We start from the raw sequence: 10390 nt of genomic DNA on the forward strand, positions 1-10390 counted from the left end.
CGGAGGAAGACCAATGGTGACCATACTTCTATTCCCCAGTCACCCTTGGGGGGCTTAGAAAAGTGAGAAAGGCTGCATAAATGTGTAGTCTGCTCTGAGATGTCTACTTCCTTAGCCATATTGTTTGTATACAACAGTAGGGCAATTGTATTTCTACACTGGAGAGCCACGAAAGGGGAGATAATTTGATGCTACCAATACACCGTTTACTATACAAATTTCTTTAAATTCTAGCAAATTAATTTATTTATTTCCAAATCATTTTCTTTTCAAAATTGGATTGTAAAACAATTATCTTTCAGATTTTTTAAAGATTTCTAATGAATGTAACCGATAACAGATTTTATTTCAATCTCAAAATGCATAATTTATAAAGGAAACAACAGTACAATTCTTCAAAATCCATGTACTGAACGATCTAATAAAAACAAAGTCGATCCATATCAGTAGGAATTATTAAGTTTAATGATATTATTACATCTTTTTCTTGATATCACAGCCCTTTTCAGTAAAATATGTGATAATGGGTCTGCCACTATTCTTTTATTTTGCATGATTCTTAGGCAGACAGCTACTTAAATCAAGTATAATAAGTATTTGTTATATGCTGAACGAGGAGTTGTATTTACAGGGTGTTATTGTCCTAATTCATAAAAAAAAGTCCTAAAGTCCCAGAACTTCCAAAACCAATGGTTAACTAAAAATTACAGAATGCCATGTTAACAACATCTGATGGCATACAAAAAGGATCTTGGAGGAGTTAGGTTCACAAAGTGACATTGAAACAAGTACTATAACATAAGGTCAAAGTCCCATAACTCTTGTGAAAATAGCGGAATGAAACTGATTCTTCAGAGACTATGATTTTATTAATTTTTTCTAGATGTCAGCAAGAAAATGACAACAGTACTGAATTCTTATTTGTACACCATACAAGCTGGAAGAAGAGATTGATGAATCTTTATGGAAATGATATAGCTTTCATGAATGCAACATACACAAATTCTATTGATAGCTTACCACTCTTTTGTGTCCAAACCAACGAGGGTCATTCACGTGTCGCGTCATTTATTTCCGCTTCAGAAAGCCAATCTGCAAAAGGGGAGCCTTGGTGTTAATTAAAGATTGGAACGTAAATTGAAGACCAACATTTTTTATGACAACCATGAAATAAATGCAATTGTATGTCTACTTGAAGCTATGACCTGAAAAACGTTATTATTTATACACACGATAGAAAATTGTTGTTATTTAAGTCGTTTAAGATCAACAAAACAATTTGCTTGCTTATTACTTTAATGTGTTATTGCCGAAAGTTTTACAACACACAAAAACAAGGCTATAAACTATGACAAGTGCAAAACAATTCAAATAGTAAAAAACCAAGTCTTATCTCTAAATATTTCTTTAAGATTGATAGATGCTTGACGTCACTTAAACAGGGTTGTCCTATTTCATGGCTGCCTATTTTTTAATGATGTAGGAAGCCGGAGTGCCCTGAGAGAACCACAGACCTTCGGGAAGAAAACTGAGAATTATAGTCAATTAAGATTAGCAGGATTCGAACTCACAATCTCGGTTTTGATATGCTAGTGGTACTCGGAAACCAATGTCTCTCAAGATGCTGGTAAGATCATTTTTGTTTCCTTTAAATGTTGTCCAAGGACACGAGTCAGCCATACAGAAGCAACAATTTGATAAAAATTTCAAAATTATGTCCGAAAACTGGAAAATCCCCCCTTTTTCAAAAATAAAATCCCATAACTCGGAAAAGTAAATTCTAAAATTTATAAAAATCGAAAGGGAACTCATGTCAATAGATATAAACAATTCACCAAAGTTTAGTGCAAATTGTTGAAAGTGTTCTTGAGTTATTGTCCGAAAACTGGAAAATCCCCCTTTTTTCATAAATAAAACCCCAAAACTCGGAAACTTAAATCTAAAATTTATAAAAAACGAAAGGGAGCTCACGTCAATAGATATCAACAATTCACCAGTTTCGTGCGAATTGGTTCAAGCGTTTTTGAGTTATTGTCCGACATGTTGACGACAGACGGACGGACAGACGGACAACGGTATACCATTATACGTCCCGTAAGCGGGCGTATAAAAATTAAAGGTTATGTATACATGCGAAGTATTAACTGTAACATCTTCATAAAAATATAAATATGTTGGGAGGTTTTAAATGTTGAAATTATAATTTGCTCCATAGAAAAATAGCAGTTGAAAGTTTTTTTAAAAGATATAAACAAATCCATACGCTTGGTTTCTCTGATGATTTGTAGGTACTCAAAGGATGATCCAGAAAATTAATTTATTGTTGAAGAGTGGAAGAAGATATGTCCGAAGGATAGTTTCCACTTGAGAATTTCTTAAATTAAATTCCCAATCATCCTTTTGAAAAAAAAAATAAGAAAAGTAAATCGCACCAATACTATCACATGATGGAAAACAATTAACAATTGTAGTCAATTAAGATTAGCAGGATTCGAACTCACAATCTCAGTTTTGATATGCTAGTGGTACTCGGAAACCAATGTCTCTCAAGATGCTGGTAAGATCATTTTTTTCCCTTTAAATGTTGTCTAAGGACACGAGTCATCCATACAGAAGCAACTGTTTGATAAAAATTTTAAAATTATGTTCACCGACATTTTCTTGATAAAACCAGATTTCTTTCTCGAACTAGTCTGTACAGGATTTGAAGGTGAAAACCAAAAGGTAAAATCTAAAAAAAAATATTTGTTTTTTAGGATGTTCAGTTTACCTGTGCTCATTCCACAGGGAACAAGCCTGGATACGGTGGACGAGAAAAAATAGACATGGAGTTGGATCGCACCAAGATGACATGTTAAACCTGTAAGTTATGTAAGTCATACAATTCACAGACTTGCACAACAGTATTATTATCGTGTGATTTACAGTCATCATTTATAACAATTGTACTGTTTTGATTAAGTGCCGAATTGACCATGTCGTCCCTTTCTTATCATTTCATTCCCCAGTCTCATCAATCCCTCGATTATTGTCAAAACTGAAACACGTTGTTTTTCTACTTGGAAGTTTTATCAACCACTAGAGTAAGTTAACCTTTTATATTTGTGCTCATTTTTTATATCGTTGTGCATATTGTTTAATTATACATTTTATGCAACTTCATTTTGATTATTGGTGTTCATTTACAAACGACATGAGTAAATATTGCCGCTGTGAATATACAGTACTGTTTGTATTTTTTATGTATGCATTTCCCCCTTAAATTCCATTCATTATTTGTCAATCCCACATGTTAGGATTTATTTTTGTGTTTTATTGATGTAGACAAGGGTCACGCTCGAGTTTTCTAGAAATACAGTCCCGCACAGTCTCAACGTGTGTAAAATTTATATCGTGCGTGGTATGAAGAGTACAGTCAATGACAAATGCAACCTTTCAATTTTCTTGCATATTTAGATACGTGTGTGCAATCTTTTTCTGATATATTTATGTTGTATTTCGAAGTGTAGTGTACAAGAGTTACTTGTATTGAACTGTATAACCATTTTCTTTGTGAATGTACTACTATTTGACATTTATTATATAAGTGTTGCCTTAATAGTATGCTTATGATTGTTATTTTGTACTTTCAGTTTTTCACCCTCTCCGGGGGTCTGTATACCAATAAACTGTTGATCTCTCAACGACTTATCAGTACAGTGAAAAATCTACATTATAGAGATAAACCCAAGATAGATTCAACATGTCACAGTCAGAATCCGTTTCTGAAAGAGAGTTAAGAACTTCTAGAACACTTACATCTGATGGAGATCACCTTTTCCAACAGTCTAATGAAAGACATCAATACATTATTAGAACTATTAAGAGAGATATCGACGCTATTATACTAGACGTAGAAGATAATCCAGTGGTGGACCTCTCCACAGCGTCGACGTACAGAGATGAAATTTCAAAACTATCAGAAAAGTTTGAAAAAGAAGGTAACACATATTTTGATTTCTTAAAATCATATAGGACAAAAGAAAGTGAAATCGAGCATGCATCATTTAAAGTGTCATTCTATGCGTTAAAGGCCAAAATATCCGTCGTCAAACAACATCTTAGTGAATTGCTACCTAGTAGATCCAAACAAGATAGTGAACGAACTCTTAAAAGTCGTAGCTCCCATCATAGTTCCCGTCATACTGGGTCAACAAGAAACTCGTCACTAAGTGCTCAATCAGAGATTCTTAAACAAACTGTGAAACTGGAAACCGCAAAGACACGACTTAAATATGCCAAAGAGGAGGCAGAACTGTTGCACCGTGAAGCTACACTCAAAGCAGAGAGAAACGTCCTCTCTATGAAGCGAGAAGTCGACGAAGCTGAGTCGGGATTGCAAGCCGTTAAGAAGGCTTTGAATTATGATCCTAATGACTATGGTGAAAGTTATGAACCACCAATAATTGCTAATCCGGTAGTTCAGTATGCCGATGTAGACAGGATATCTGAAAGAAAGTACCGTAGTTCTAAAGTACCAGATACACATAACATTACAGAACGACGTACAGCAGAATTTGTGGAGCAACAGCGCTCACAGCATGCTTCTCATTTGACCGAAAATGACTTTCAAGCAAACAGTGTTAACATTCTTGTTCATTCTTTTGGACCATTGAATCCAACAGCATGACCTTTTGTTCCGACCCAGAGAAACGAAGCACAAGAATTGGCCAAGTTTATGGTGAAGAAAGACTTGATTACATCTAGGCTCATATCATTTGATGACCAACCTTCACATTACTCATCTTGGAAAATTAGTTTTCAACACATAATGACCGAGTTAGATACAAATCCTTTGGAACAGTTGGACCTTCTAATAAAGTTTTTGGGACCAAGCTCAAAACAGCATGCTCAGAACATTAGATGTGCTAATGCCAATAATCCGGCTACTGCAGTGCGGCTTATATGGGAACGCTTAGATGCTAGATTCGGTAGTCCAGAGATGATAGAGTCGTCACTTCACTCACGTAAAGTTAACTTCCCGAAACTTTCAAACAATAACCGAAAGGAAATCTACGAGTTAGCGGACTTAGCTGCTGAGATCGAGTCTATTCGCAAAGATGAAAAGTTTGCCACCACATTCGCTTACTTTGATTCGTCTCTAGGTGTGAATCGTTTTGTAACCAGATTACCTTACAGTATTCAAGAAAAATGGACTACTACTGCCAATGGTTATAAGTCAAAAAACCATGGAGCATATCCGCCATTCTCCTTCTTTGTGCCATTCTTGCAAAACATTGCTAAAGTGCGTAATGACCCTGGATTTTTATATGACAATCAAGACACCAAACCGACCACATCTAGACATACGAGAGTACAAAATCGTTTTCGAAGTCCTGCGCAAGTTTCAAGCATTAAAACCGACATTGGACACAGTGTTAATAGACCACCTATTCAGAAGCAAAATGAGGACTTGTGTCCCCTCCATGGAACTAATCATACACTTAACACGTGCCGTGGTTTCCGTGCTAAACTATTATCAGAGAGACTTGATTTAATTAAGCAGAAAGGTTTGTGTTTCAAGTGTTGCGGACCTAAGAGACATTTCCGTGACAAATGTAAAGAGGATGTCAAATGCAGTGTGTGTGGTTCTCGTGACCATCCGTCAGCCTTACATGTAGATATTACAGTCGAACCCCAGAAAAAGCACGAGGAGGAGAATTCTAAGGAACAGATTAGCAGCAAATGCACCAAAATATGTGACTCGATACACAATACCAGTAAATCATGTGCTAAGATAGTACTCGCCAAAGTATATCACTCTGATAGACCAGATCATTTCAAAACTGTTTACTGTGTGATCGATGACCAAAGTAACAGGACTTTAGCAACGTCAGATTTCTTCAACATCTTCCGAGAAAACGACACTGAAACCGAATATGTACTTGCTTCTTGTGCAGGAAGGTTCGTTACTAGTGGACGAAGAGCTTCCGGATACGTATTAGCGTCGCTTGATGGATCATTCTGTCTTAACGTACCTGAAATAATCGAATGTAATGACTTTCCAAACAATCGAGAGGAAATACCCTCATCTGTTGTAACTTCAAGTTCTCCGCACATGATGGACATAGCAAGTTGTATTCCTGACATTGACAACCAGTCTGAAATACAGATGTTAATAGGCCGTGACCTTATTAGAGCACACCATGTTATTGAACACCGTGTAGGAGCTGACGAAGTACCGTATGCACAGCGTTGACCTTTAGGATGGGTTATTGTAGGCAATGTATGTCTTGGTAGATTTCATGGACAAAAAGTAGTTAATGTTAACAAAACTGTAATCTTAGGCAACGGACGACCTACTTCTATTGTCTCCGTGTGATAGCGAGATGTCAGTTAAATTAGACCCAATCTTCGACAAGACTAAACTAGACGAAAAGGAAGGTGTGTCAATAGAGGATCAAACCTTTTTGAATATAATGTCATCGGGATTCTTCAAACAAGATGATGGACACTGGATCGCTCCACTACCTTTTAAACCCAACAAACCTTCTTTAGAAAACAACAAACAAATTGCAGAGCGTAGAGCTAAATCGTTTGATATGAATTTACGTTGCAACTCCGTAAAGCGCACACAAGTGTTAGATTTTATGCAGAAACTGTTTGATCGAGAACATGCCCAGATAGCACCCAAACTATCGCCAGGTACTGAGTGCTGGTACTTGCCTATGTTCGCAGTGTATCATCCGAGGAAACCAGAGAGTGTAAGAGTAGTTTTTGACTCTTCTGCAAAACATCATGGACTATCTTTGAACGACGTCTTGTTGAAAGGTCCAGACATTTATAACAGCCTTCTTGGAATATTACTCCGTTTTAGGAAAGAGGCTTACGCCGTTACCGTTGATATCGAACAAATGTTTCATAACTTCAGAGTCATAGATGAACATAGACGTTTCTTGCGCGTCCTGTGGCACAAGGACAACGATTCTGAAAAAACACTTACAGAATATCAGATGTTAGTACACGTCTTCGGAAACAGTCCGTCCCCAGCAGTGGCTACGGATGGTCTGAGACGAACTGTCCAACGCGCTGAACTTGATGTGAAAGACTTTGTTAGCAACGACTTTTACGTAGATGATGGACTTACCTCTTGTGCAACTCCAGAGGGAGTTATTGATCTTGTTCAAAGAACTAAGAAAACTTTATACGAAAACGGTAGACTTAGATTGCATAAAGTTGCATCTAACAGCAGGTTAGTGCTAGAAGCATTTATTCAGATGACCTTGCCAAAAATCTCAAGGACTTTGACCTTGCATCGGCAGATCTCCCGATGCAGAGAAGCTTAGGTCTCTCATGGGACACAGAACTGGACGAGTTTACCTTTAGTGTGTCTTCCGACATCAAGACATTTACACGCCGCGGAGTTCTTTCAACAATCAACAGTCTGTATGACCCAATTGGCTTTGCTGCACCAGTTATCATTAGAGGCAAATTACTCATGCGTCAAATGCTCTCATCTTCATCTACTATTGATTGGGATGATCCACTTTCAGAATTACTGAATCAGCAATGGGAATCGTGGGTACATTCATTGAGCGAACTTGAAAATTTGCGTATATCTAGAAAGTACAATGGACCTTCATTCGCCAATAGTGTTAAACGGGAGGTTCACATATTCTCAGACGCTTCTAAAGATGCAATCGCAGCTGTTGCATATATTAAATTGTATAGTGCAAATACTGTTAACATTAGCTTTCTTTTCGGGAAAGCCACAGTTGCCCCGTCTCACGGACACACAATCCCCCGTCTGGAACTGTGTGCTTCAGTCTTAGCAGCAGAGCTTTCCGACATTATTCGAGATCAATTAGATATCAACCCAGATGATTTTTATTATTATACAGACAGTCGTGTAGTACTTGGATATCTGACAAACGAAACAAGACGCTTCTACATATATGTTGGTAACAGAGTCAGTCGAATTCGTTCTTTATGTCAACCTAATCAGTGGTCTCATGTGTCTACCAATGAAAACCCGGCTGATTTGGCTACTAGGTCCATCAGCACGATAGATCTTCCAGAGAGCCTTTGGATAAAGGGCCCCGACATGCTCTTGACTAACAACAAACAGGATGAACACGACCACTTACTAGTAGATCCAGAAAATGACAAAGAAATTCGTCCATCAGTTAGCTGTAAGAAAACAGAACTCCAAATCGAATGCAATGAAACTTCATTAGGATGTAGTAGATTCGACAGGTTTTCTCAATGGACACGTCTCGTTAGAAGCATTGCCTTTATAAAATCGGTAATTCGTAAGAAACTGCACCAAGACGGAGTTATTTCGCCCGATCTGCTAAGAGACTCTGAAAACTTAATACTACGTTCAGTTCAGCAGGATGCCTTTTCCGACGAGATTAAGTTGCTTCAAGAAGGTAAAAGCATAACATCAAAAAGCCAGTTGGCTCAGCTGTCTATTGGATTATTAGTGCAAAACGTTCTATTTCAACTATCATCAACCAGTGCATAATTTGTAAGAAGCTCAGAGGAAAACTTGAAGTCGCCATCGTCAAAGACGGAAAGCGCACAACTTACCGAATTGGTTACTCTCCTTGAAGCTGACTGACTATAATAGTGACATTGTGTTTTATTCAATCACATTTAATACACGAACAATTAGTATAACATTGTTAGGGAAACACATGTTAATTTGTCATATGACATTATCTTTTAATTTTGAAAATGTAGTGATTTCATAAAGAAATCAGAGGAGGAGTGTACTGTTTTGATTAAGTGCCGAATTGACCATGTCGTCCTTTTCTTATCATTTCATTCCCCAGTCTCATCAATCCCTCGATTATTGTCAAAACTGAAACACGTTGTTTTCCTACTTGGAAGTTTTATCCACCACTAGAGTAAGTTAACCTTTTATATTTGTGCTCATTTTTTATATCGTTGTGCATACTGTTTAATTTTACATTTTATGCAACTTCATATTTGATTATTGGTGTTCATTTACACACGACATGAGTAAATATTGCCGCTGTGAATATACAGTACTGTTTGTATTTTTTATGTATGCATTTCCCCCTTAAATTCCATTCATTATTTGTCAATCCCACATGTTGGGATTTATTTTTGTGTTTTATTGATGTAGACAAGGGTCACGCTCGAGTTTTCTAGAAATACAGTCCCGCACAGTCTCAACGTGTGTAAAATTTATATCGTGCGTGGTATGAAGAGTACAGTCTATGACAAATGCAACCTTTCAATTTTCTTGCATATTTAGATACGTGTGTGCAATCTTTTTCTGATATATTTATGTTGTATTTCGAAGTGTAGTGTACAAGAGTTACTTGTATTGAACTGTATAACCATTTTCTTTGTGAATGTACTACTATTTGACATTTATTATATAAGTGTTGCCTTAATAGTATGCTTATGATTGTTATTTTGTACTTTCAGTTTTTCACCCTCTCCGGGGGTCTGTATACCAATAAACTGTTGATCTCTCAACGACTATTCAGTACAACAATGATGTTTTTTTTTATCAATAGTAAAAGTCATTTTAAATTTTTGATTTGAGAAATAGTAAAGCAACTATTTGCAAACACAAATCATGGTTTGGAAATAGGAAAATATCATACTTGTATCATGCCATTTACACTCCAATACTCTAATATATTTCATCTTTCAGATTAAAACAGTTTGCACAATCAACAAATGTACAACAATGTGAAATCGCTATAGAAAATTTACAGTCACACCATCACTGGAAAGATAATGAGAAAATTAGAAATTGGTTTAAACACTTTTGGTTAAGAGAGAAAAAGGTATAATAATTGAATACTCTATAGTTCCCATCTCTGACTGATAAATATATATATTCAGTATATGTACATTAGAAACAGAAAGAAAAATCAAGGTTCGCAAAGCTTTACTCCGGTTTTGAAGCAAGTAAAAATACAATCACATTATCGTACATGCATTTAGACTAGATTTAGCATGTACATTATCTTCAGTTTTGCAACAGTTAGAAAACAGAGATGACTCATAAATAACATGAAAATTGTAGAAATGTTTTTTTTTACTGTAGTCTCAAGTCAGTCAAAACAGAAAGACTTCTCATTTGTGTAGTTGAGTCTTTGGTGGAAATTGCTTGTATGTAGAATTTAAAGATCTACAACATAAGGAAAATACGGTTTGTTTTATAATATTGATAGCACGACTGTTAACTTGTTTCATTCACAAAATAAAAGAGATACACCGCACATATTCTTCGTAAAATCAAGACAAAAATATTGCTAACTGCCATGCCAATGTTTAATATAAGGCAAACGAACACTTCGTTTTTCATTTCTTTTTAATGGTTTTATTATTGAAACCATCTTGAAATTTTGCTGATGAAATATAA

General features: G+C 36.2%; 1 protein-coding gene and 1 long non-coding RNA gene across 2 annotated transcripts in view; one reads left to right on the forward strand and one right to left on the reverse strand.

Moving 5' to 3' along the window:
- The window catches only part of LOC127732267 (uncharacterized), a 28215-nt gene extending 22107 nt beyond the window's left edge, over positions 1–6108 (reverse strand). The window contains exon 1 of the mRNA XM_052241346.1: positions 6018–6108. Coding sequence (XP_052097306.1) covers positions 6018–6108 — 91 coding nt within the window. The remainder of the gene's footprint in view (positions 1–6017) is intronic.
- Positions 6109–8575: 2467 nt separating this feature from the next.
- Positions 8576–9492, forward strand: LOC127732337 (uncharacterized). The gene is made up of 2 exons (XR_007996199.1): positions 8576–8891; positions 9442–9492. It is a non-coding gene; the product is annotated as an uncharacterized LOC127732337 (long non-coding RNA).
- Positions 9493–10390: the final 898 nt, after the last annotated feature.

This window comes from Mytilus californianus, unplaced genomic scaffold, assembly GCF_021869535.1.
Source record: "Mytilus californianus isolate M0D057914Y unplaced genomic scaffold, xbMytCali1.0.p SCAF_23, whole genome shotgun sequence".
NCBI lineage: Eukaryota > Metazoa > Mollusca > Bivalvia > Mytilida > Mytilidae > Mytilus > Mytilus californianus.